We start from the raw sequence: 25,516 nt of genomic DNA, 5'->3' as shown, positions 1-25,516 counted from the left end.
CATGTCTCACCGCTGTAGTACCCCCTCAAGTCGATTTGCAGATGAAGAGAGAACGTAACATCCCCTCCTTTGATCAGCTGCATATTGAGGTACTGTACGTAGGATTAAACAACGGTAATTACCTAGAAAGGAAACTAGAGCCCTTTCGCCGGGCCATAGACTCCATCCTTTCACCCCCTGACCCCAGCATCCCCAAACCACGTCAAGATTTACCCCATTCTCGACAGGTATCGGTACTGCCAAGGGTCCCACCGAAAATCCGTTGGGCTCGTCAGATGATTGGAATGAGGCGATCCGAATCTGTCGGACCGACAAGACTAGTGAGCGCCGGCAACGAGTGACGGCTGGGGGAACAAGTCTGGGGCCGGAAGCCCGGCTGAATGTACTTATAGGCAGAAAAGAGCTTAAAAGGAAATGAGCTGTCAGTTGGGGGAATACTTGCTTTCTACAAAACCGCCACCCGGACTTGGCCGATCTCACTTCTCATCCCCGCGTTCTATCTCTTCTACATCTGTCATCATCTCGAGAAGCTGTATTCGAGTATTCTTTATTTCTTTCCTTTCAAATATATCGACTTGTTCAATACGATATGACAGTAAAGAGCTGCGTCCCCCGCCCGCGGTGGCACCCATCTCCGACTTATCATCTCAAAGCTCCTCAAGGTTGGATCAACGACCCTTGCGCTCCGGGCTTTGATACCTCAACAGGCACATACCATTTGTCATATCAATGTAAGTCTCAGCCGCTATTAGGTTACCATTGCAATACTAACACTACCATAGGGAACCCGAACTCGTGTGACTGGGGCGATATCGCCTGGGGACACTTTACAAGCTCGGACGGACTGCACTGGAAGCATAACGGGGATCAGCCGGTCCTGGAACCTTCAGAGTCTTACGACGACAAGGGAATCTTCACAGGCTGCTTCTATCCCACTGGTCTGCGAGGAGAGAAGGGACAGTTGACAGTGGTGTACTCATCCATCACCAACCTTCCCATCCACTGGACCCTACCATATACTCGCGACTGCGCCGGCTTGGCCGTTGCAACATCGGACGACGGCGGTAAGACTTGGAAGAAGAGCGAACAAAACCCCATTCTCCGTGGCGAGCCCGAGGGTCTTGATGTTACAGGCTTCCGGGACCCTTTCCTTACAGAATGTCCTGCCCTAGACGAGCTTCGGGGAGAAAAGAGCTTATACGGCTTCATGTCTGGAGGTCTTATCAAGGGCGGACCCACAGTATTTTTATATGCTGTTGCGCCGGATGACTTGACCAAGTGGACTTATCTCGGTCCCTTTGTCGATATTCCAACTGGCTTCCGACCATCTGGGCGCTGGAGTGGTGACTTCGGTGTCAACTGGGAATGTGTCAACTACATGACACTCCACAACGAGTCTGAAGAGGCTCAGTTCCTGCTTATGGGAACTGAAGGTGGAGAGAAGCCTGGCATCAAGGATAGAAGCGGTGTCTGGTCCTTGTGGATGGCCGGCGCACTTGAGAACACCTCGGAAGGTCCCAAGATGAAGCACGATTATAGTGGTATTCTAGACCACGGTTGTCTTTATGCACCAAACTCATACGAACACCCCGTTACCAAAACCAGAATTGTTTGGGGGTGGCTCAAGGAAGACGAGTTGACCTTGCCTCGTCGAGAGTCAAAGGGCTGGACTGGATACTTCTCCCTACCGCGGGAGCTGTTCTTGTATACTGCCGAGAATGTCACTAGAGGACTCAAGTCGTCTCTGGAAGGCATTCAGTGCGTCAAGATAATGGGCGATGGCGGTCATGGGAGGGCAAAGAAGGTTCAAACACTTGGGATACGGCCACTTCCCAACATTGAATCACTCAGGCTTGGGGAACCCGCCTTCTGGTCTCACTTGGCTACCAAGAACAAGAGTGGAAAGCTGCTGGAAACGCAGTCTGTCAGCTGGGAGTTGGAGGCCACCATCAATATTTCACCATCCCAACAGCGTCTTGGCTTCTGGATTCGTCACGACAAGGACGCAACTCAGAAGACTGCCATCTACTTCTCGCCTGAAAAGGAGGAGATTGTCGTCGACAGGACTGAGTCCAACCAAGAGGCAGACATCAAGAAGGATGTAGTCTCGGGGCCCTTTACTCTGTTTTACTTGGATAGGAACGGATCCGAGGAGCTTGAGAAGTTGCGACTTCGCATCTTCTGCGATGGCGATATTGTTGAGGTTTTTGCCAACGATCGCTTCGCCTTGTCGACCATGGTGTATGCCGACTCGAAGGAGTGCACGGGTATCAGTTGGTTTGTTGAAGGCGAGGGCTCAGAGGGAACAGTGTTTGAGTCTATCAAGCTCTGGGAAAACATGTCTGAGGTGATTGTGTCGTAGATATCAGGCAAGTGTCAAGGAGGGAACTAATAATGATCATTGGGCACGAAGGCTGGGCAAGTGAATCCATATAGAATGTGTTAGAAGAGATATCGAACTAGACTTTGTAACTTAACCTCAACTTACCACGGGCTACTTTATTGCAGTTTGTATCCCTGTATGTTCGGGGTCGTGGCGTATTATTTACCTCGCCGTACGGGCTTCTCGTGCCGAGCAACCCTTGTTACCCAGGGAGGAACTCGTTGTAGTGCCTGTTTGGGAATTAAGAGAAGGAAGAGTATGGCGTCATCTGGCTTCTCATTCGAGGTCAGCGGGCAAGGCCCATTTTATTTGCGAGCTGGCATGTTTACTGTAAAGGGTTATAGAAAGCACTTCTCCACCATCTCCAACTCGATGATTCGTGCCCTCATTGACGTTTCAATGTGTCATCCTTGCGCTGCTTACACCATGTGATTGTTAGTAATGTTTGATGAAGAGCTCGTATGTTTCCATCGTGGAGTTCAAGATGAAGTCTTTCCCCTCAAAGGCGGAACTTGCACTGCAAATGCGCGATTTACTTGATATCAGTGAATCATACAGACGATAGACATCCAAGATGAAGACCATTGCAGTTGCAGGTGGAGCTGGAAACGTGGGAAGCACCATTGTCGACGGTCTCGTTGAGTATGGCAAGCACAAGATCTACGTCCTCTCTCGAAAGGTAAACTCTCTTTCAATGTTGTCTTAAGTTCAGCGGTCTAACAAGAGCCCCCAGGATCGACCCTCGCAAGGGGCTGTTAACTATCTTCGGGTTGACTATGATGACCCTGATGCCATCGCCAAGGCGTTCGAAGAGGCGGGGGTCAATATCGTTATCTGTGCTATTGCCGTCGTCAACCCAGAGGCCAATCAGTCCCAGAAGAACCTCATCCTTGCAGCCGAGAAATCAGCTACCACGGAGCGATTCGTCATCAGCAGCTTCGACATGCTGCACGTAAAAGAGTAAAGACCCTGCTCACAACTAGCGTACTGAAGCTTACTAGAATAGGGACATTGAACTCTCTCCTTTGGCGAGGTACACCTTTGAAGCAATTGATGAACTCGAAAAGACTCAGCTCACCTACACCCGCATCGCCAATGGTTGGTTCCTCGACTACTATGGCATGCCACACTGGAAGACTCACCTGGAACCATGGATCAACGTCATGAACGTGGAGAAGAAGTGGGCAGTCATCCCAGGAGACGGAAACGTCAAGGCCAGTTTCATTACTTCTCAGGACATGTCCAGATTCGTCGCCAGGTTGATGGATCTGGAGAAGTGGAACAAGGTCAGCCCGATTATTGCAAACACGTTGTCCTTCAGTGAGTTGGTTGAAATGGCAGAGAAGGCTCGAGGTAAGCCAGGACGTCACACTCCTAGATCTTGGTACTCACGATATGTAGGATGCAAGTTCCGGGTGGCAAACGATAGCCTGGAGAAGCTCCAGTCAGGAAAAATCTCCTTCCACGAGGACTTCCCGCCCATTGGGTACGGCGAAGGTGACCAAGCTTTCTTCGCCATGCTTCACTATCAAGCCGCCATCGGACGATATCTCGTTCCAAGGGACTACCCTCCTCTAGACGCGGAGTTTCCGGGTCTCAAAATCACCACGCCTCTCGAAGTCATGGAAACTGCTTGGAAGGACAAATAGTCCTTAGGCGTCTTATGTGGTCAGATTACTATGTACCAATTACCATTATTTACCCTGCCTTCCGTGGATTCTTCTCCCAAAGGAAAAACGATGTGATCAGTCCAAGTGCAGACATGACCGTCATGAAGATGTTCTGAAGGTTGTATCCTTCAGCAAATGCCTGCCTGACAGCCGCCTTTTGTGTCGCATTAAGATCATTGACGGCTGATATAGAATCGTAAATGGCTGCCGCCTGCTCTGGTGTGACAACTCGGTCCAGCTTGGGTGTTAATTGGTTGTTGAGAATAGTAGCACTGCGAACCGGTCAGTCTCTGCCCTTCTCTCCTGCTTCGTGGGGATTACCAGATTGCAAGTGAGACTGTTCCTCCCAAGACACGGATCTGAGTTAGGGCACCCATCATGACCGCTAGGACTCGAGTTAGCTATCGGACTGTCATCGAGCTGGATAACTCACAAAGGTTTTGCTGGGAGACAACAACTCGAGCGAATGTCAAGAGCGTGGTAAGGCCAAGACCAAACCCAATACCCATCAGGACCTCATAGCCATATTGCTCTTTAGGTACGCTTTTAGAATCGGTCGGCAGTGAGCATGTCAAGCCAATGCCGATGACCTGCAGAACCGAGGCGACGAGAACGAGGTAAAATGGAGGCACCTTTGCATTGCCTGTCATGAATCCTGAGAAAGCAGTTGCCAATGGAGAGGTCAACAGTAGGGGAAGCAGGGTCAAGCCGCCCTGGACTGGGGATACGCCATAGACAGCTTGTGCTCTCTGTGGAATGTTGACGATCATTGACACGAAAGGGAATCCAACAAAGCAGGCAGTCCTAGAAGTCATCAGCAAAATATAGTGGCAAAGAAAAGCATCGTTACTTACAGAAGCATAGCTGCAGACAGTCGGTCTTTGCAGATGCTAGGAGGAAATACCGGCTCCTGTCTCCAGTTTGACTTTTCGAGAAACACTTCCCAAAAGCCAAACGCTATGCTGAGCACAATTGCCAGGACGAGGGTCGAGATGACGACGGCGCTTTTCCATGGGTATCGAGTGCCTCCTTCTTCCAACGCAAAGACGAGAAGAACTGATGCGGCCAGCAAGAATATCATGCCGACAATGTCAACTCGCATCCAATTGGAACGTTGGACCTTGGAGCGTAGGACCTGCCGGAGAGGAAGTTGTGCAGAAGCTTCGGAGGGTGGTAGGAAGATGGCGACGAGGACGAATGCTACTGCACCTCCAGGAATACTAAAGATGCCGCATTAGCAACTTACCATCAGTGATAAAAGTATTTGAGCACCAACTTAAGCAAAAAGACCCAGCGCCAGTCAGAGTGCTGGCTGATGACGCCACCAAGTACCGGGCCCAGGACGTTGGCGACGATGAAGAGGGTCGAGAAGATGGCCATGTACTTTCCGTATTGATTCAGCGATATCAGGGTTGGTGCCAGGGTCATGATGATGGAGAATATCCCGGATGCGCCGACGCCTTGGAAGGCTCGGAGTATAATGCTAGAGTTGCGAGTCAGCACAATCCATGACTTGACAAGGTAATGGGGATCAGTTACAGTTCTACCATGCCATTCGCCGCTCCGCAAAGACCGGAGAAGACGGTAAAGATGGCAATTGCCAGCAGCAACATGGTCTTTTTCCCAAATATGTCGCTCAACTTGGCGTATATTGTAAGGAAGCCTTGTCGGCATCAGCATCAGCCGCTTCGGAGGCGCGTTCCATACCTACCAGTGTAGGTCAGGAGATAGGAAGTGACGATCCAATCGCGCAGGATAAAGCCATTGAGGGCATCGGTGATGGATACTAGCGACGTGCTAACGATAGTCGTCTCGAGCGTTGATAGGAATAAGCTGATCCACAGGCTTTCGAGTGTCAGCAATTGGTACTACATTGAGGATGGTACATACGCAATAGTCAATGCCCATAGTCGCCAGCCTTGTAGATACTTGTCCTGGTCTTCGGTGGTAGGGCTGGAAGCGGGTTCTGGTTCTGGTTCAGGTTGTGGGACAGCTTCTTTGTCGCCGCTCTGCTGGTTCCCTCCAGGCGGGTCGGCTAATCCCGAAGCGCCCATGGGTGATAGTTGCACGTCACGCTCTATGGGTTGATCACCACTTGCACGACGGTCCATGGTAAAAGCAATGGATCAATCTTGAGTAACTATTGAAGAGACATGTTTACAAAAAGAGGGTAGAGTTATAGCAGCCGCGCGGGAAATGATGGATGGATTTGGAAGTGAACAAATTGCCTGATCGCAGCCGCGCAAGCAAGCGAATCCTTCAAGCATCCTCCCCTCCCAAGCGAGGTACGGAAAGGCAGAGCGACAATGAGTGTAGATCGGGAATAAATGCGTTTGTGAAATGGCCAGGGGGTTCCCTGTCGAGTCGAAACATTGGGCAATCTTGTGGGACATCCCTGCGCGAATCCATCTCATCAAACGTTTCCCAGCATAATTGCAATACATGACAAAGGAAATAAAAGACATAAAATGACATAAATCATGGAACAATCCTTGTACGGGGATGCTGAAGCTTTCCACACCGTACACGTGCATGCGAGCTACTCAATACCTGTCTCATCAGTGGGCTACCTTCACCCACAAGACCCCTAAAGCCAATTAGCGACGGGTGTGACCAGTGCGCTTGGCAGCCTCGGACAAGACAACCGAGAGTCTGGTCAGGGTGGCAGGATCCATGTCATTGAACACCTCCCAGAGGCTGTTGGTGTCCTCTTCCTCTTGGGCCTCGCTCTCCGACTCAGGAGCGGGCCTGCGCTTGGCACGGCGCCTCGCTGCGACCGGTTAGTTAATCGCACGCGGCAGCTAACGATAGGCACCAATTGTAAACACTCACCACTGACGCCGCCGCCCAGGGAGCATTGCCCTCCCGAGCGGTTCCAATCACAGTTGGCGCAGTTGGGGACAATGTCGGGGCAGACAACGCAGCCGATCAGGGCTCCCTTGGAGTCCTTGCACTTGGCGCACTGGTCCTCCTCGTCCAGCTCTTCGCCGTACAGGTGCCTGATCATGGCATCGCAGTTCTGGCTGTTTCTCAGATTGATGTTGTAGGGAATCGGCTTGAGTGACCGGCTGTCAACCTTGGTGCGCAGCTCCAGCTGGCGGATAGGCTTCAGAGCGTGTTAGTGAGAGGTCCACCATGGACGATATGCAGTGAGAACTTACGCGACCCTCACTGAGACGCTTGATGACCTTGCTCGAGCAGCCATTGATGGCATGCATGAGCACCCAGACCGTCAGGTCCGGGTTAGCGGTCGGCAGAGGCGAATTGTAGTCAAAGGAGCTCGTCTCCACGCCAAAAACAGTCGCAGGCACATAACGAGCCCTGGCAGAGGGGTAGCCAGGGATCTCCTCAGCGCTGCCACGGGGGAAGGGCTTGGGGTGCTCAGGCAGGGAAGACATGCTTGTAGCCGGGTTTTGCGTATTGCGCAGTACGGTCCCGTAGGGGTGTATACTTTTTGTGGGATCGGCCCGTAATGGGTCGTAGTGCTCCGTAGTGTTGCGTAATTGGATGCGGCAGATCCACACCGACGAGATCTAGGCCAAAAAAGGCAACAAGGGTATGAATACGACCGCAAAGGTCGAGATAAAGGCAGAGAAGATGTGAATGAATACCAAAACAATTGTTTTGGTCTGTTTAATCGAGTTTGAATTGTTTGTCGCGAGCGGGGTAAAGGTCCAGGTGAGGGAAAAAGAATTGCCACGTAGTGGCCTGGTTAACCCTACGCCAACGAACACCGGCAGCGCACGTGACAGTAGTCATGTGAAATGTACCAAAACGGAGCTCAACTAGCCAATAAGGGGGGATAATGTCACTAACGGGGTCGTGAGTCTTGACCAGGCAGTTGTTGGTGACGGCTTCAACTTGTGATACGTGAGATGCACGTTATATAGGTTGATGAAGTTAATTGACGTTGCAGGACGAGTGGAACGTGAATTTCTCTAGTTGTTGACTATAACTTAGCGCAATTGTCCGTCGTTCTACATATTGCTCCCTTCATCCACTGGTTATGTGACCATTTTACACCGGTTGGCTGCTTGCTACTCCTAAGCATTTCCGATGAAGACCTAGGCAAGTAAAAAGACATTGGCAAAGGTTCAGAGCTGCTTTATAGTCTTTTGCGGTTCTCTGCTCTCAGATTGCGGCAAACAATGCCCTTAACAGATCAAATCTGGAGCATCAAATGCAAGTTCAGGGTAGGCATTCCCCGCTCCTTGGTGCTGACTAACCTCACACACATGTTGCCCAGGCTCGCGTCAGGGCTTGTCTTTAGACACGATAGCCAAAACACCATAACAATTATCGTGTCAAATCTGTCGATGCGCTCTTTGCGCTGAGGCTTTAATCAAGCTAAATGCCAATAGTCTCATGTAGACTCGCAAGAACCGCGCCATCCGTCGTTCGCATGACCCGTCATATCTCACTAAAAGCTGTTTCATCTGTCGGCAGTTCTCCTGACACTCATCCCCCACGTCTCCTAAGATGAACCAGGACCTTTCCAAGTACACTACCACCTTTCGCGCATCGCAACCTCGTCGCATCAAGCGCAACCGGCAAACAGTCTCATGCTGTAGCTGCCGATCACGGAAACTAAAGTGTGACAGAGAGCAGCCTTGCGGGGCTTGCCGGAAACGGGGTGAGGAGAACGCGTGCCGATTTGGACCAGCCCCGAAACGTGTCTCTTCATCTGCTGGAAAAGATGAGCTCCGGAAGGAATTGAGGCATATGAAGCTTATTCTTGAAGCCTTGGCTGAAAAGTCTGGAACGGGAAGTGATGTCTCGCACAGCCAACTGGCCGAAAGCATCAACCGCATGCAGAAGGCTCTCGATGCGGACGAAACCACTGTACCTGCAGAACCCGCAAGCGCACATCATGACATTGATGTGGTATTTGGATCAATGTCGCCTACAACTCTCCCTGAGATCCACAGGGCGTTGCCGAGTCGACAAGCCACGGACAGCATGATCGCTGCGTATTTCAACGCACGATATTTGACTGCTCCGTTTATCCATGCTCACCAGTTCAGGAGGCAGTATGACCTGTTCTGGAACTCTCCAGAGCCTGTGGATTTCCTCTGGGTCAGCATATTGTTTTCCGTCTTGGCAATCGGAGCTGTTGTGACGAATGCAAAGGGGACCAGCCCCATACCGGTTGACCCGTCGACATATCTGAACATGGCGGCGAGGTGTCTTTTGGCAGGTCAATACCTCGAGGCTGAAGAATTTTCGATCGAGGCCCTGACCATGTATTCCCACTCGAGATTTACTATACGGGGAAGCCAGGATGTTGCTCTACATTCTTTATGTGGCTTGATTGTTCGGTTGGCTCAACTACGAGGTTATCATCGCGTCCCGCCTGATCCCTCGCTTGCACTCACCCCGTTTCAAGCCGAGATGAGAAGACGGGTGTGGTTTATCATTCAGTTTTACGACGTTCTCTGCGCTTTTGGGCGAGGATTGCCGTCTCTTATACACGAGGATAACTGTCATACTGGTCATCCAACAAATGTCACTGATGATGACTTTGATGAAGACAGCGCGTTTTTATCCCCTCGGCCGTTGACGGACTCTCAGAGCATGGCCGCATGTGTTTACCAATCCATGTTGCTCCCAATCCTGCGCCGCATCATCCGTCATGCTCTTGGGCTTAAAGCTTGCACTTACCCAGATGCCATACTCCTGGGCCATGAGCTGGAAACGTGGTACCTGTCGATACCACCCTACTTACGCGCACGCTCGATCCGGAGCACCGCCTTTACCGACCAAAGTCACACGGTCATGGATAGAATCATGCTGGAGCTTCTGTACTCGATGGGTAACAGCATACTCTATCGGCCGTTTCTCGATCTCACCAAGCCCCAAGACCAACTGTCTCAGGTGTCCCTGGCTATCTGCCGAAGGATGGCAATGAGAGGTGTGAGGGCATATATCGAAGTAGATCGAGAGCTGCAAAGAGGAGGGCGACTGCACGAGGATCGCTACATCGCAATCAATTTGTCTAGCAGTGACTTTATGGTCTGGAAGATTCTGGCACCCCTTGAATTCGCCGACTGCCCAGATATGCCGTGAGTTGGACTCCCACCCTTCGAGAGAAGAGTTTTAATTGTTCTCCAGTATTCAAGAAAGCAGCAATGTTAAAGGCATGCTGGAGACAGCTTGTCAAATGTGGTCTGCCAGAGCAGCCACCTCCATGCATGCATCCGAAGCCTCGAGGGTTCTTCGAGTGATTTCGGGTCAGATTCAAATCGCCCAACACTGGGTGATGGAGATTCCCTACGATACCTCGACTTTTTATTGTGCAGAGGATATGGGGAATGAGGACCAAACCCAGCTGGTACCACAGTATGAGGAAAATGAGGCCCTGGCTCTCAGCGTCCCAGAGGCTCCATCATTCGACGCGTTGTTAGCCGACATCGACTGGGTCTGTCAAAGTCTTGCATCATTTTCGCCTGTACTGACAGCAAGTAGGGTTCTATCGATAATTATCTCCGCTACGACATGTCAAATGAAACGACATCAGGTCATTTGTTTGCCAATTAACTCATGCGTGCGGCCGCCTCTTGTTGTAATCCGCCTCTAAGGTGCTACCGTACATGCGGCCGAGAGGATCCCTGACCTCCGGACATGTCGGATGTAAGCCTTGCCCTTTTAGGAAACGAGAAGCTCCGAAGCTCCGACAGACGGATCACCAACCTTCCGATCTGTGATCAAGGACGTATCAATGGAGGAAAATGTGCCATGACTGGGTATTTTGTAGGAGAGAGGTGAAATGTCGCAAGTATATAAAGGGCTGAGGGCCCAGAAAACCTATGACTTGACACATCAACAAGACGCAACATTACCCAGCACTTCAAAGCATCAACCCCTTCATCCTCATGAAAATGGCTGCTCAGGAGGCCTTCCCGGAGATAACCAAATCACTCATCGTCCCTGCGTTCAACGAGCCTCTCGTCTTGGAGAAGTCTCTGACCCCAACCGCGACAGCCCCAGGAACCGCCTTGGTGCGTATTCTGAGCACCTCTGTACGACCTCACAACCGCAATGGCTTTGCAGGAAAGGGCTTTCTTTCCTTCGCTCTCCCCTTTGCCCCCGGAGACACTGCCGTTGCCCGAGTTCTCTCTGTCGGAGATGGTGCCGTCGCTGTGAAGCCAGGTCAACTCGTCTTCATCAATGGTTTCGTCGCCGCCAGAGATGATCCTGATGGAACTAGAGTCTTGATCGGTCTTCATGACGGCGGTGGCAAGGCGCGAGATGTCGAGATTTTTGAATTGTACAAGGGTCTCTGGAGAGATACTGCCACCATGCCGATTGAGAACTGCTTGGTCCTTAACGAGGCGATTCTGAGGGACCAAATGGGCTACTCTTACGCCGACTTGAACTACATCCAACGTCTGGCTGTTGCATATGGCGGCGTCAGCGCTGCTGATCTCCGTACAGGAGAGACCGTCATTGTTGCACCTGCGACTGGCCACTTCTCCGGTGCTGTCGCCGAGATCGCCGCACAGATTGGCTGTCGAGTGATTGCACTCTCACGCTCAGCTTCTAAGCTGGAGCCTCTTACAAGTCGCTACCCTCGCATCACCGCCCTTGAACTCACCGGCGATACCGAAAAAGACCTCGCGGCAATTCGGAAACTCTGCCCTGAAGGCGCAGACGCGTTCATCGACATCTCGCCCCCACAAGCAACCGCATCCCCGCACCATCTCTCCGTCTCCCTCGACTCACTCCGACCCTTCGGTCGTGCCGTCTTCCTTGGTGCCATGATGGGTGTTAGCGTCAACTATATGAGCCTGATGACTCGCAACATTACCATCAAAGGCCAGTTCATGTACACGCGGGCGGAGCTAGTCTCACTCATCAAGTTGATCGAGACTGGGGTCTTGAAACTCGGCAAGGATGCTGGGCATGAGACCGTGGGCGGTGGGTTCGCGCTTGAGGATTGGGAGGAGGCGCTTGTAGTTGCGGAGGGGGCTACGGCATGGGGTCAACAGGTCGTGTTTACACCCTGAAGGAAGGGTAATGAATGTAGTATCACGATTAGCGGTGAGTCTATGGATCGGGTGACATGGACGCCGAGTCCAGAGCCAAGATAGTATGCCACCAAATCAACATGTTTCCTAACCCTAGCCCTAATCTAGGAGTCACGATGCCAAGGTGGAATGCTCTGTGTAGCGGTTTTGAGGCTATGTAGTGTTAAGTGAACCCTCTTAGCCTTCAAAGTTCCCTTGTCAAGTTTAACGCTTGGCCATGGTATGTGAGATATCTTGTCTTGATGGATGTAAGTAACATGACCTTTGGCGCAATCATAAAAGGAATGAGGGACAACTACCGGTATCAAATAGGAAGTCTGCCAAGGGAATACCAATACCGACCTACCGGTCTTTACATGTGGTTGGTGAGACTAGCTAGGCCTTTCGGGTGTTTCAAGAGCTCGGATGAAAGAGGCGTCACCTTCCTTTGAAGGATTCGCTCAGTTAGGGACGACATGCTCCTGGCGGTTGATTGGACGCGTACACCATTTCATAGACCCCGGAGCATCACTAAGACCAAGAAAATGTCCCGACTTAACCAGGATAACACAGGCTATTTTAGACCATCGAAAGGAACGAGTCATGGCAAGAGGTTGGAGAGGGAGGCAAGTCTTGGCAGGCATGTTTGATGTCACCAAGCGGGAGAAGCCGAATGATTCAGTGCCTCATTTTGGTATTCTGTTATCTAACTAGCAGGTAACGGTTCTTGGCGATCTGGAATGCGATTAGTCGTGGACTGTAAAGGGATGGATTGTTCCTTTTGAAACCAGGGGACGCGCCCGCTCCGCCTGTTTGGGTGAGACATTCGAGTTCCAGGGGCGCTCTCTCCACCATTCGCCAGCCAAAGGTGTCATGCATGGAATGGTTGTTGATATTCAACTCTTTTAGGCCATTGACGATAGTATCACACTAGACGCGGTGGATTTCGTTTCTGTCCCTCTGGACTGGGTAGAAAACGGTTGAGTCTCGCAGGTGGCTTTCAAATAATAAATCGAGTAGACCAGGCAACTATCTACCTTGGAATCGAATCAGCTTGAACTTTTATCATGAAGTCCATCGGTACTCTGACCCTGTGGGCGACTGTTGTTCACCGGTGCCTCGGTTTCGGCGTCACGGGGAGCAATGATGCCAAGGTGTTGGCTAATGCCCTCTTCTCGGGCCCGGGCATCACCATCGTCCAGGCCTCGTTCACTGGAGCTGCATCAAGCTCTGGCACTTTTATTGATGGGCCTTTCGGAATCGGCAGTGGTGCGATATTGACGTCGGGATCGGCAGTGGGTGCCCTCCCAAACGGAGACCACTACGTCAACAACGGACAACCCGGGTCGGACACATACTGCAATGTGAACACGTTCAACGCGGCCATCTTGACGGTGGATGTCGTCGTTGGTGTTGGGTATAATGGAATCGACTTCGAATACATCATGGCCTCGGAAGAAGAGGGAGGGTACGTGAACCCGGCGTAGGGTACTAGCAGTTATTGCTAACTAACTACGCGGTAGATCTGCTGACCCAATCGGTATCTTTGTTGGTGGTACGCAGTACGCTACAGATCAGAACGGCAACCGGATAACAGCAACATCTCCATGGCTGGCTCAGCCCCTCGTCATTGTGCCCCCAAACAGTGTCACCTCGTACCCTGGCTCGTCGCCGCCATTCTTACGATCGGTTCTAGTGACCGGGGCACAGACAATCGTCATCGCCATCTGTGACCAGGGCGACGCGGAATGGGATTCTGGCCTCTTGATCAAAGCTGGAGGCTGCACCGATTGCGACACTGACTTCCGGCTCGCTTATGTCACGTCCACCATCACAACCACAACGACAGGTACATCGACCCAGACGGCGTCTGGGACTGTATCGGGGACCATATTTGTTTCTGTCATGGCAGAAACGACGACGACTACTGCTGAGGAGACAACCACAACGGTACCTGAGACCACTACTACGACTGCTGAGACAACAACTGCGGAAATGACCACTACCACGGCTGAGACAACCACTGAAGAAACGACTACTACCATGGCTGAGACAACCACTGAGGAAACGACAACTACTACAGCTGAAACCACGACCGAGACCACTACAGCAGAGACAACGACTACTGCCGAGATGACTACGACTGAAGAAACGACGACTACGGCAGAGACTACTACTGAGACCACAACATCGGAGGAGCTAACCACCACGACGGAAGAGCCTACAACTACGACCGAGGAGCCCACGACTACGGCTGAAGTCACAAGCACGGCGGAAGAAAGCTCAACGATGCTTGAGACAACTACCGAGGCGACTACCTCAGTTGGCACTACATCGGAGACCCCTATCGAGCCGACCACAACAGAGACGACTGCAGAATCGCCGACTACGAGCGATGAGACAAGCACAGAAGAGCCGACTACTGAGACTACCTTGGCCCAGTCGACAGAAACCATAACAAGTTTGACTACTCAACCAACCACTAGCACTGAGTCACCCACCACTACCCAATCAGTCACATGCACTGAACCATCAACTACAAGCGTTGAACTATCTACATCCCTTCAATCGTCTGCAATGTGGAGTACCCAGTCATCAGATACTACCTCTCAAATTTCCACCACATCTATTGAACCAAGCTCCATTACCCTCGACTCGTCCTCAATTTGGAGCAGCGAGTCATCATATACAACCACTCAAGAATCGACCCTTGAGTCCATCAGCACACAGACCTCTTCTATCATTTTTCAGTTGTCCTCAGACGAGTCATCATCAACGGAGACCCTCTCATCCACCAACGCTCAGCTCCCAACCGTCATGAGTGTGGAATCATCCACAACTCCACCGACCACAAGCACTGAAACATCCCCAAGCACGAGCACCCAGCTTCTGCCCGTAATGAGTACTGAAACGTCATCCACCACAGGTACTGAAGAGTCGACTAGCGAAGTAATTCCACCCAAATCTTCATCGCTGGAGCCTTCGATTCCAACTTTGGAACACACTACCTCAGACTCAATGTTCACTGTGTTACCAACACCTGCTCCGCCGTCCGAGAGCACCACCTCGACTGAGCCAATCGACGCATCATCCGCTGAGACCCCAAGTCCGGAGCCCTCAGTCTCTGAGACTGTCACCACAGTTGCTCCTCTGCCCCCTTCAGCCTCTGCAGCATCGGAAACCTCTACAGAAGCTGCCGCAGCTTCCAACTTGCCATCAATCGAGGATTACGAATTCATTGGCTGCCTCGGCTCTCGACAAGGTTATCCTACCTTTGAAGAGCTGCTGACAGACCCAGAGATGACAACTGCGCGATGCATCGAGCTGGCGGCGGGTAGAAAATACGTCGGCCTCTACTTCCGGTATGTCTGAACCAGCCTACTTGAGAGATCACTCTAACAATGTGCAGGTCATGCTACGTAGCGGACGAATTGACCGACACGGGCCTTGTGCAAAATGGACAGTGCGATCTTCCATGTCCCGGAGACCCTGGCCTCTTCTGCGGTGGAAATGTCGTCAACCGACGCCGTGCTGTCTCCTCAGACAGGCTGTTGACCCTCTATGCCCTCACTCAAGCCCTGGATAGTTCATCCATTGAAGTGATACCCTCGACTTCAGAACCACTCATTCCAAGTTCCCTTGCCCCTAGCCTACCTCCAACTTCTACCCTCGACATCGTTCCTAGCTTCGATCCTTCTTCTATCGACATTCCTTCCAGTATCCCTCCTTCAGAAGAAACTTCAGCAAACAACTTGCCCATTCCTTTTCCCACTCAAGGCCCTTCCCCTCCTAAGGGTTACACTTTCAACGTCACTCAGACAGTCGAGGCTACATACGCATCTACTGTGACAACAGTCGTTTACCAAACCATCAATCCTCAGGACCCTGAGTACTTGACCGTTACCGAGGTTGTCGTAACTATAGGGTGCTACCCATGCGGCCGCTGTGCAGTCCAACCCATCCCGCCAGTGGAAATGACGACGATTGTCCAGCCGTGTAAGGCTTGTGGCTGGCAGGGTGCGAACAGCGTCACTCTCACAATTCCTAAGGCTGCTTGTACTCCGGCCGTGGGTGAAGGAGACTCATACCAACCTGGCGCATGGCGCCGTCCGGCACCTCACAAGGCTGCGGATGGCGTGTATTGGAGTGCCGAAGCCAAGGCCACAGAACCAGCAAGCCGTCCAAGACCAGACCATGGAATACATCCCGGAAACCAATACTCCCCACCTGCAGGAAACGATCGTTATCCGGCCGAGCATGACCAGCCAAGGCCGCCCGTCCAGCAACGGCCTGTCGCGACACACCAAACGCAGCCCGCCATGACGAAGAAGCCAGCTCCAGATGCCTCCTTGCCGCCTCCGCCACCAACCAAAGCAGAGCCTGTAAATCCAGAGGTCCCCGCAGATTCAGAGCCGACCCAGCCAGAGGACTACGTCTGGGACGACCAGGACGAATATGACTCCCCACAGCCTCATGCGATCCATACTCAAGCAGCTCCAAAGCCTGTGAGTGGATCAGATAATTCTAACCTTCCTGCCGAAAACAACCCTTGGGGACCCCCAACTGATTCGATAGTCGTGGTTGCGAAGGGTGCGGTGAATGGAATCAACGGGTTCATGATGGCCGCCTTGGTATTGCTCGTTATCTTCTATTAGTACATGTTTCATAGTTGCTTTAATGAGTAACTCGATAATGCGGCGTTTTCTAATCAGTCAGAACTATTGAGGTTAACCTTCCTTGACAATCCCTTTGCTGTGCTGTTGTTGGCCACCTTCTCTTCGGAACATCACCTGGAATCATATTGCGCTCGAAGTGTTGACTGGTCTGAAGAGGATACACTATTAGAACACTAATGAATATTGTATTTAGATCATAAAACCTGCGGTATTACCATTCGCGGTTCTTTTCACGGAGTTTGGGGCAAAGAAGGACGTAATTAATGCATTTTCTTAGCCCAGAACCCAATCTCTAATACCGGGACCCTATACAACATGTATTCCACCCCCCTTTTTGTCTATCATCTTGTGCTCCCTGGATAATTTTACCGTCTCCTCCATGTCTATCATCTTAGTAGAAATCATCGATCATGCTTGTCCCCCCGTGCCATACCCGCCATTCGCATCAGATAGAAGTCGTTCCCTCTCATGATCTGCCTCCATCTCCGCCTTTTGATCCACAAACATTCTCCCTTTAATAGCAACGAAGATCGTCAGAATCAGGCCAATAACCGCTCCGAGACCTCCCAGGGTGGCGTTGATAGGGACGGGGTTCCCATCTAGAGGCCCATGTGTCAGGGCATCAAGCCCAGACTGGGCAAAATTGACGAGTCCAGAAAGACAGGTTATGGTTCCGTAGATGCGCCCAAAGGTGGCAAACCCGAAGACTTTCGTAGCGTAGTCACTAGATAGTAGGTTAGTAAGTATGGGTTGTTTGATGGTGAAGGGCTCACTTACGAGATAGCAGAGTAATACAGCGGCCGAAAGATGACAAATGCTACGACCGTAGCATATCCAGCCCAGAGAAATGACAAACAATTGAGAACTCCAATAACAATGATAAAGATGGTCAGCACTCCAAAGGTGGAGGGCACGCTCAGATTGTTGAGCAGCAGGCCGATGAATGGAGTCGAGGCAACACCACCCAGGGGTAAAGCCACGTCAAAGAAGTCGTTGATCTGCTCTGCTCTGGTGTCTGACCCCAACATATACCTGTATTGAGCCCTGATGCTGGCAATGAAGTAGTTCATTCTGAGCATCTGAAGCACAGTCAACAACAGGATGAGAATGAACCATGGCGACAGCATCTGACGATGAGCTGGGACACCGTGAAGGACTCCCCAAACACCACTGGTTTCGTTTCTCCCCTCTTCAATCTTGATACGCTGCTCTCGTTCCTCACTGTCTCCCGCAAGCTCTTCAATCTTTTCAAGCTTGGCCACACGTCTATCGGCACGAGCACTTCGCACTCGAGTCAATTCGGCAGTGTCGGAAATCTCTTCATCCGAAGCATGAACATCGCGAGTCTGATCTTGCACCTGCTCGATCTTCTTCTCCAGCTCTGGCAATGTGTGGTATGCATGGGAGGGCATCCAAAGTAGTTCGGCCACCAGGATCAATACTGGAATGGCAATGTATCCAAAGAAGAACTTTTCAAGCGAGAAACTTCCACCGGAGGCCTCATAAGCCATGCGGTAGAAGAGAAAGACAGCTGCTGAAGCATCAAAAGCTCCAGTGACGAGGGCAACGATCAGGCCTGAGTTCTTGGGGAAGGCATTGGCGAGTTGGAAGCTGGATACAAAGAGAAATGTTCCCCCGACTGCAAGAAAAACATTCCCTAGGAGATAACCGTCGAACTTTGGGATGGCAAAAGAGGAGCCCATCAACAGGGCACCGGCGATCAGGAAGAGACTGGATACTATCCAGCATGTACGACGTCCGTAACGGTCGAGGACAGAGCCGGCAAAGAGAGACGAGACGTTTGCAGAGATGGATGCAGATATGAAAAAGAGGTTTAACCGCATATCCTGCTCGGCACAGGGGACATTGAGGCTTGGATCATCGCCTAGACGCGACGTGTTGACCTGACAGAGCTCTTGGTAGACGCCCTCGGAGATCAAGATTGGTTTGAGAGCGGCGAAGCCGAACACGATGCCAGATGCAAGCCAGCATGCTATCACGGCAGTTGCAACTTGGACTAGGGCATTGTTAGCAATATTTCAGCCAGACCGGGTTCCTGCATATACTCACCAAATCGCTTAACGTCCGAGACCTTGTAGGCCGCGATGTGAGGCTCATCCTGTGTGATGTCGACCGGGGCAAAGCTCAGCCGTCGCCATTCTGACTTATTTGTATCGTCTCCGACCCCAGGACTCAGAATATCGGGCGCGCCAAAAGGGCCTTGAAAACTTGGCGGTGCGGGACATTCATAATTGGGATTGGCAGGGCCTTCGTAGTCAAACCCTTCAACCTGAGTAACGTGCTGGGCAAGAGACATTGGCAACGAAAAGGACGATACGAGATAATACGACAGCGAACTGCAACGATATCAATGCAGGAGAGAAAGATGGAGGGCAGCTTTTCTTCTAATAGGTTATCACGTGGGCTCGTTCCCTGACTCGCAACAAAGGTGACGTCAACGAAGCCTCATCGTCACACGGTCAAACAGGCCATAAATACCCTAGGTTTGAAGATCGCACACCGTCAGATGACTTTGTGAATCCGGTCACAGCCGGGGGTATTCACTACCGTTAAAATGGGGCCTCAGGCATTTCTTTAGCGATCGGATGCAGATGGAAACTTCTTGAAACTTCGCCACTTGGCCAAGCGAGCGGGGGATGCTACCCTTGAGTCGGAAAGATAACAACAGGGAACGCAACAAATTCACATCATGATAGTGGATAAAAGTAGAATATTCTAGTCATTGTATACAGAGTTCCTCAGATTCGGAGTTTATGGCCCGGAGGAAACTCCGGAACAAGATCCGGTCGCATTGTGTGTTACTCATGTTCACCGCCAAGAGCCGTTTCAAGGTGCAATCTGGCGGTGTATCATCAATTCAACGTGCTTTGTTCATTTTTAGGTCGCTAAATCAAAGGACCCGGCCCATTAAGGACAGAAATGTCACAGAGTAGTCGCACTCAGGCACCTTGGTTCAACTTTAGGGTACACAAGGACCTGGATCGTGAGTTGGCAAGGTGTTTGACGACATAGAGCGGAACGAGTGCAGTCATTGAACCATCAATGTGCCTATTATTTCTTGACTTAGGAGTGCAACTATTACACAGCAGGTTCAAACGCTCTGCATACCCAAATATGTCGAGAAGGCTGATCTATTTCTGTCGTCATTTGCAGGCACCGACAACAGCCCACAGAATGGAGAGCATATCGTGCTGAAACCAAGATTGGACGATAATCGGGAGTACATGAGACTTGAATGAGATTCATATATTCATCTTTAGATATAGTGGAAAATACAACTCTTCATTAGATACCCAGAACCCAAATGAAGCAGCTTATCTGCATACAAACCTCTTATCGCGACCTCATAATCGGGCAGCACTGATTGGCTCGGAAATGGCTTGGAATGTGAGGCGAACGAGATGATAACACGTGGGGTCAAGGGTTTTTTGACTGGACGGTTCATCTCATCTTGCATCTTGATCTCCACTTGGCATGCAGGGAGGCAACTTTGCCGGCAATGGCTTCACGGATTTGGAGCCTTTGAAGGATGGTTGAAGCTGTGAAGAGCGTGTGTTTGGCGGATTGTATCGAGTCTCGTGTATATATTTCGGTTTCAAGATACCCAGCAGCCGCAAGGTCCCTTGTTGAAGAACAAACAGTGGCTGTTTTGTGGCTTTGAAGCCGCACTAACGGACATTCTAACCACAAAGAAATCTGACGTCAAGAACCACAGTTAAGCGAAGATCTTGAGATAACAAAGCAGCCACAGAAAGCCATTGCCTTTTTCTGCTCAGAAAGGAGCATGGTAGTGAGCACAGGCATCTTCAAATGAATCAAGCTGCTATGATCTACGTCTCCAAGTTCCATCAGCAAACTCAAACTCAAAGGTTGATAGCCTGACTAGACATGACCAGCTTTGTTGAGCAACCTTATCACAGCAACACCCTTGACGTGCCACAGATCCTCAGCCTCTGAATCACTCCATCTTGTTTCTGCCGCAGCGATAGGCTTAAGCCGCAATCGGTTACGGCGACACAAGTTTGCCTTCACCAAACTAACCGAATTGGACCCAGCCCCCGGCGGTCCAGACCTTCGTTTCTGAGGCTAACCAGCGTTGAGCAAGACCCTCGAATTTCTTCTCTTCTTTTTCCCCGTCTTTTTCATTTTCCCATATTTTGTGCTCCCAGATCCAAAATCCGCGCCAATGAAGGTCCAACAGATCCTAGTCCCCAAGACAGCTCCGAGGAGCAAGCTCAGACCCTCGAATACCTTTGACTCGGCCTTTTACATCCACCCTCACATTGCCCCGGATCAGGATCCCTGCAAGGGCCGACTGCTCCGTGCTTCAGCCGCCGTCCGGGAGGGCACGGTTCTCCTCATTGACACACCCTATGCTATCGTGCCTTCAGTGAATTCTGACAAGGAAGACCTCATTTGCAGCAATCTCTCGTGTTCGCGACGTGTGCCCCGGGACGGACATGGTGTCCGGTGTCACCGGAATTGCTTCCAGGATGTTGTGTGGTGCAATACTGCCTGTCGAGCTGCCGACCACGTTCGACATGGCTTCGAGTGCCTGTGGCTGAAGGAGAAGGGAGAACTCATCCGTGACCGGGAGGGCCAGTACAATTTCGTCACCATCTGGCACGTTGTGCGTCTGCTTGCTACGTGGAACATGGAACTGAAGAGTGGTGCCTCAATATCCCGCCATCGATATCCCAGGGACGACCAATTCAGCCGTGGCTGGAAAGCTGTCGAGATGTGCTGTTCATACCTCGACTCGTGGCCAGAGTCGCAAATCAACCACTGGAAGAGACTGGCCGAGGAGTATCTAAGTGATGCATCAGTGCTGCCGTGTGTCCTGAGTCCTGATGAGATGCTGTCGCTCATTTGCAAGGAGGAAACCAACACCTTTGGACTCTACCCAAAGGTGACAGGCCCTCTGTACATGATTGATCGTCCTACTGCGAGAGGAGATTCGTATGGGTTGAGCTTGTACCCTCGGGCTGCAATGTTCAACCATTCTTGTCTACCTAATGTGAGATTTCTTCCTTGACACTATGTACTACTAAGCACTAACGGTATTGCAGGTCACACACAAGCCTGATGCCCAAGGACGAATGGTCTATACCGCCGCGCGTGATATTGCCAAGGGTGAAGAGTGTATGATCACCTACTTTGACCTCACGGCGCATGAGGACGTTGCAAGTCGACAGAAGCATGTGCAAGAGCAGTTCCAGTTCAAATGCACTTGTGAGAGGTGCTTAAGTGAAGAGGCAGAGGAAAATTTGGAAAACATGGACTGTTTACCTTTTGGATTCTGAACTAGAAAAGCAGGAGAATGGGATATCACTATGTCGATTCCCAAAGGTATGGAAGGTTAGGGTGCATAGGGATTTGTCAGAGTAGCGAGGTGGTCACCAAATGAAGTATTCTGCACGCATTCTAAATACACCTAGACCCTAAGGGGCTGACGCAACTTCAATGATCAGGGCCGTGTAAACCTGACATGCATGGCTGGGCAGCTTGTCATGATGCTTTGCGGATCGCCGGCCCGTTCTGCCCTGGACATTCAGACCCTGGAAGCCAAGGTACCGCCATGACGGTATTGGTAATTAAAGTTCCCCAGACGTTGCTCATAAGCCAGACTAATCGATGCAAGGAACTTGCTCCTCCTGACTTGACGCACCACTCGCAACACAGTCCTGGATACAGGGATCGGACCCCTCGGCCAGGCAGATGACGAAGAGTTCATGTGTGCTAATGCAGGGTCTGGGACTAGTAACCGAAAGGGGTGAGATACTAGAGTCAATTTGTCAACTGTGTACTGCAATCTAATGCGACTGTAGGGGATAGCTGTGACTAGCAACCGAGCTGTGGGTGATGCAAGAGGCCTCGTAGTCTGATGCGAGACAGCTTTCATTTCATCAGTGTAACTGTATCAAGGATCAAAATTTGGCACGAAGAGGCGTCAAGGTACAAGATAAATTGTTGTATAATCTAATTTACATGAAAAAGGCTTCTATGTGCTTGTTGTGAAGCCCTCTAAACGATCAAAATGTCTACTTGCGGCAAAGACGACCAGTCTGCTTGGTCACGTAGGCCTCCTGGCCCGTGATGTACCAATCCTCACTACCAACAGCGGTAGGAGCATAAAACACACCATAGGGGTCAATCTGCTGCTTCAACTTGTAAAGAGCAGGGTAGTTGGAACCAAAGAAGGACTGTCCAAAGTCAGGGTCCATGACATCGCCTTCGTTGCCGTAACCACCACCACCGGGAGTAATCGCCTTGAGACGCTCCATGACATCGTGGGTGAGCTTGTTGTTTACATCGGCAACCTCTTGTGCAGTGGAGTTGGCGGTCCAGCTTAGGCCGGTGATGGCAAACATGTTGGCATCGCGCCATGCAGGGTTAGCTGAGTTGGAGGGAGTGCCCTTAGGAGCAGCGGCGTTGATGTTGTAGATAATCAGGATAGCTCCCTCAGATCCAATGCCCTTGAGAGTAGAGATGGTCTTGTTCAACAGCTCGGGATCTTCCCAGTTCTTTCGGGGGATCAGACGAGAGCCTGTACGAACGTAAGGGTTGCCGACGCTTTCGGCAGGGAAATGTGTTCGCCAAGCAGGCAAGAAACGGTCATGCTCAAAGAATGTGGGCTTGGGATCAACACCAAGAGCCTTCCATTCTTCCAGAAGAGGTGTAACCATCTTCTTGAAGTCGGCAAGGGGCATGCCGGGGACCATCCAAGGGTTCATGGTCCAGAGATAGTTGCCGGGGCCGGCAGGGAAGAGGAAGCTGTACCCGTAGCTTTTCTTGTCCGAGTACTCGGGGAAGCGACGCCAGTAAACATCAAGGGCCTTCCAAAGAGCCTCTTCAGAGATACCGGCGTCCTTGGTGGTGACGCTCCAGGTCATGCCAGAGAAGCTCATCTTGGGGTAGACCTTGACAGTCATGGAGACGACAACACCCCAGGTAGCAGGGCCACCACCTCGGACAGCCCAGAAGAGATCAGTGTTCTGCTTCTCATCAGCTGTCACGAAGCGACCATCAGGAGTGACGATGTCGACGCTCAGGACTTGGTCAGCGCCAAGACCGGCGATGGGACTCAAGGGGGAGTGACCACCACCGGGGGTATAGCCACCAGTCACACCGACGTCCTGGTGATCCTTGTTAGCATCTTTGAACCTGGTCTGCGTCAAAGTTTCATGCTTACCCGACATTCTCCACCAACGGCAGAGTATCCCTCACGGTCAGCAGCCTCATACAGATCCTTGACCTGAATACCAGCACCAAGCTTGAACGCAGGGCCGGTGTAACTGCCCGCACCGCGATAGCTCTTTGTGAACTTGATGTCCTTGAGGTTGTGAGTCCAGATAGACAAGGCGCCAGCACCGGTGCTCTTGCCAAGGAAGTCATGACCTGTGTTGTGAATAATGAGGCGAATGTTGAGGTTGCGGGCAAAGTTCACAGCAAGCTGGACCTGGGCAACATTGGTGGCCTTGACAGAATACAAGGGGAAGCCACCGAGTGTGCATTGGCCGCCCTCAGCTGCGTTGGCAGGCTCACATGTCGCACCCTCGTAGAGGGGCGACATGACCGAAGTTGGGTCACTGATGCTGTGAGGTGTTAGCGGATGCCATTGAGACTTGGTGGTATGGACATACTGGGTGGTCGAGTTAGACCAGTTATCCAAGAGAAACTTGCACTTGGCCTCATCGTAATGCTCTCCCTTGTAGCAAGCAGAGCCAAGGGGAACAGTGTCAATCAATGCACCTCCAGAGAGGAGATCAAAGACCTTCCAGATGAGCTTGCCAGGAAAGAGCTTGTCGCCCGGGAAGGTCTTGCACTTGGGAGCATCAGCAGCAGACCGCTTGGATTTTGTGTTTTCAAAGTAGAAGGCGTCGATGTTGCTCAACTCCAGATCAGTGAGGTTGGCAAGCACGGCGTCAGTAAGCTGAGGAGTCTCCTCAACGAATGAGTACCTTGAGGACGCAGCTGCGGGCTCGGCCCAAGCCGGGGCGACATTAGACTCGTCAGCAGCTATGACATGTTTCAGATTAGCGATGGTTCATCACGAGGATGTGACAGTTTGATCTGCACGTACGGACAGCCTCGCCGTCGACATTGATGGTCTGGCCGAGGGCGGCAGGAAGAACAGCCGCGGCAAGCAGCCACGAAAGTCGAGAGGCCTGCATCTTCGTATTCTCTTTGCAAGGCAGAGAGATTGGGGGTGTGCGGTGGGATCACGATTCGCCCGCCAAGAGAAGAGAGGGATGAGGAGAAGAGGAAAGATCGTCTACAGCCACATGGCTCGCCATGCAGTCTATATATTTAGCACTCTTCTTGAAACCCCCGACGTTACCTTGCAGAACGCTCACGTTGAAATCTCGCTTGTTGGTCGTCGACTGCCTACGACGCATTAGGTAGGATTCATCTCTTTGTTATCCGGTTCCTGCGGGATAACGACTCAGGGGCTCAGATCCATGCTGTATGCGGGATGACAGGACCGACGTCTGGCCAAGCTTGAAGCGGAATTAAAGGTGGGATCGGAATTACAGAAGCCCGTCTGTCGACCTTTTGCAGCTGGACACGCACGCAGGTTTGGACGCGCCATTTCCTCATGCACTTTCGGGACCGCACGAAGGATCTACAGGTGGAGTGCATCGTCTTGGCTTAGATCCCCCTCCAGGTTACAAGGTTAATCCAAGACCACTTGCCGCGGACAGCGGATGCTACGTAGCAGCTCTGACACTGACAGGGCGGGAAGGGCATCAATTGGAG

General features: G+C 51.4%; 10 protein-coding genes across 10 annotated transcripts; 6 read left to right on the top strand and 4 right to left on the bottom strand.

Moving 5' to 3' along the window:
• Window positions 1–532: 532 nt before the first annotated feature.
• On the top strand, window positions 533–2,362 carry NCS57_01407900 (uncharacterized protein; the record flags this gene model as incomplete). Its single annotated transcript, XM_053063694.1, has 2 exons — window positions 533–731; window positions 783–2,362. Exons 1-2 carry the CDS (start codon window positions 590–592, stop codon window positions 2,360–2,362), a joined length of 1,722 nt encoding a protein of 573 aa, XP_052907027.1. The 5' UTR covers window positions 533–589.
• Window positions 2,363–2,957: 595 nt separating this feature from the next.
• Window positions 2,958–4,032, top strand: NCS57_01407800 (NmrA domain-containing protein; the record flags this gene model as incomplete). Its single annotated transcript, XM_053063693.1, has 4 exons — window positions 2,958–3,062; window positions 3,117–3,343; window positions 3,390–3,736; window positions 3,785–4,032. The coding sequence occupies 4 exons, from the start codon at window positions 2,958–2,960 to the stop codon at window positions 4,030–4,032; spliced, it is 927 nt and encodes a 308-aa protein (XP_052907026.1).
• Window positions 4,033–4,081: 49 nt separating this feature from the next.
• Window positions 4,082–6,164, bottom strand: NCS57_01407700 (MFS domain-containing protein; the record flags this gene model as incomplete). The annotated part of the gene is made up of 8 exons (XM_053063692.1): window positions 4,082–4,325; window positions 4,375–4,438; window positions 4,487–4,857; window positions 4,908–5,273; window positions 5,330–5,536; window positions 5,593–5,716; window positions 5,765–5,898; window positions 5,944–6,164. The coding sequence occupies 8 exons, from the start codon at window positions 6,162–6,164 to the stop codon at window positions 4,082–4,084; spliced, it is 1,731 nt and encodes a 576-aa protein (XP_052907025.1).
• A 486-nt stretch (window positions 6,165–6,650) lies between these two features.
• Window positions 6,651–7,451, bottom strand: NCS57_01407600 (uncharacterized protein; the record flags this gene model as incomplete). Its single annotated transcript, XM_053063691.1, has 3 exons — window positions 6,651–6,823; window positions 6,886–7,159; window positions 7,215–7,451. 3 exons carry the CDS (start codon window positions 7,449–7,451, stop codon window positions 6,651–6,653), a joined length of 684 nt encoding a protein of 227 aa, XP_052907024.1.
• Window positions 7,452–8,532: 1,081 nt separating this feature from the next.
• NCS57_01407500 (Zn(2)-C6 fungal-type domain-containing protein) lies at window positions 8,533–10,590 on the top strand (the record flags this gene model as incomplete). The annotated part of the gene is made up of 3 exons (XM_053063690.1): window positions 8,533–10,115; window positions 10,165–10,471; window positions 10,519–10,590. 3 exons carry the CDS (start codon window positions 8,533–8,535, stop codon window positions 10,588–10,590), a joined length of 1,962 nt encoding a protein of 653 aa, XP_052907023.1.
• Window positions 10,591–10,931: 341 nt separating this feature from the next.
• NCS57_01407400 (ADH-zinc-N domain-containing protein) lies at window positions 10,932–12,059 on the top strand (the record flags this gene model as incomplete). The annotated part of the gene is made up of 1 exon (XM_053063689.1): window positions 10,932–12,059. The coding sequence occupies one exon, from the start codon at window positions 10,932–10,934 to the stop codon at window positions 12,057–12,059; it is 1,128 nt and encodes a 375-aa protein (XP_052907022.1).
• Window positions 12,060–13,126: 1,067 nt separating this feature from the next.
• NCS57_01407300 (uncharacterized protein) lies at window positions 13,127–16,714 on the top strand (the record flags this gene model as incomplete). The annotated part of the gene is made up of 3 exons (XM_053063688.1): window positions 13,127–13,527; window positions 13,583–15,421; window positions 15,469–16,714. 3 exons carry the CDS (start codon window positions 13,127–13,129, stop codon window positions 16,712–16,714), a joined length of 3,486 nt encoding a protein of 1,161 aa, XP_052907021.1.
• Window positions 16,715–17,143: 429 nt separating this feature from the next.
• NCS57_01407200 (uncharacterized protein) lies at window positions 17,144–19,103 on the bottom strand (the record flags this gene model as incomplete). Its single annotated transcript, XM_053063687.1, has 3 exons — window positions 18,806–19,103; window positions 17,513–18,752; window positions 17,144–17,459 (listed from the first exon to the last, which is right to left on the bottom strand). The coding sequence occupies exons 1-3, from the start codon at window positions 19,050–19,052 to the stop codon at window positions 17,144–17,146; spliced, it is 1,803 nt and encodes a 600-aa protein (XP_052907020.1). The 5' UTR covers window positions 19,053–19,103.
• Window positions 19,104–20,909: 1,806 nt separating this feature from the next.
• Window positions 20,910–22,059, top strand: NCS57_01407100 (uncharacterized protein; the record flags this gene model as incomplete). The annotated part of the gene is made up of 2 exons (XM_053063686.1): window positions 20,910–21,773; window positions 21,826–22,059. Exons 1-2 carry the CDS (start codon window positions 20,943–20,945, stop codon window positions 22,057–22,059), a joined length of 1,065 nt encoding a protein of 354 aa, XP_052907019.1. The 5' UTR covers window positions 20,910–20,942.
• Window positions 22,060–22,797: 738 nt separating this feature from the next.
• On the bottom strand, window positions 22,798–24,930 carry NCS57_01407000 (FAD-binding PCMH-type domain-containing protein; the record flags this gene model as incomplete). Its single annotated transcript, XM_053063685.1, has 4 exons — window positions 22,798–23,892; window positions 23,949–24,351; window positions 24,400–24,775; window positions 24,840–24,930. 4 exons carry the CDS (start codon window positions 24,928–24,930, stop codon window positions 22,798–22,800), a joined length of 1,965 nt encoding a protein of 654 aa, XP_052907018.1.
• Window positions 24,931–25,516: the final 586 nt, after the last annotated feature.

Source organism: Fusarium keratoplasticum, chromosome 12, assembly GCF_025433545.1.
Source record: "Fusarium keratoplasticum isolate Fu6.1 chromosome 12, whole genome shotgun sequence".
Taxonomy (NCBI): Eukaryota; Fungi; Ascomycota; class Sordariomycetes; order Hypocreales; family Nectriaceae; genus Fusarium; species Fusarium keratoplasticum.
The sequence above is the reverse complement of the archived record's forward strand: the minus strand, read 5'-3'. Positions and strand labels throughout refer to the sequence as shown.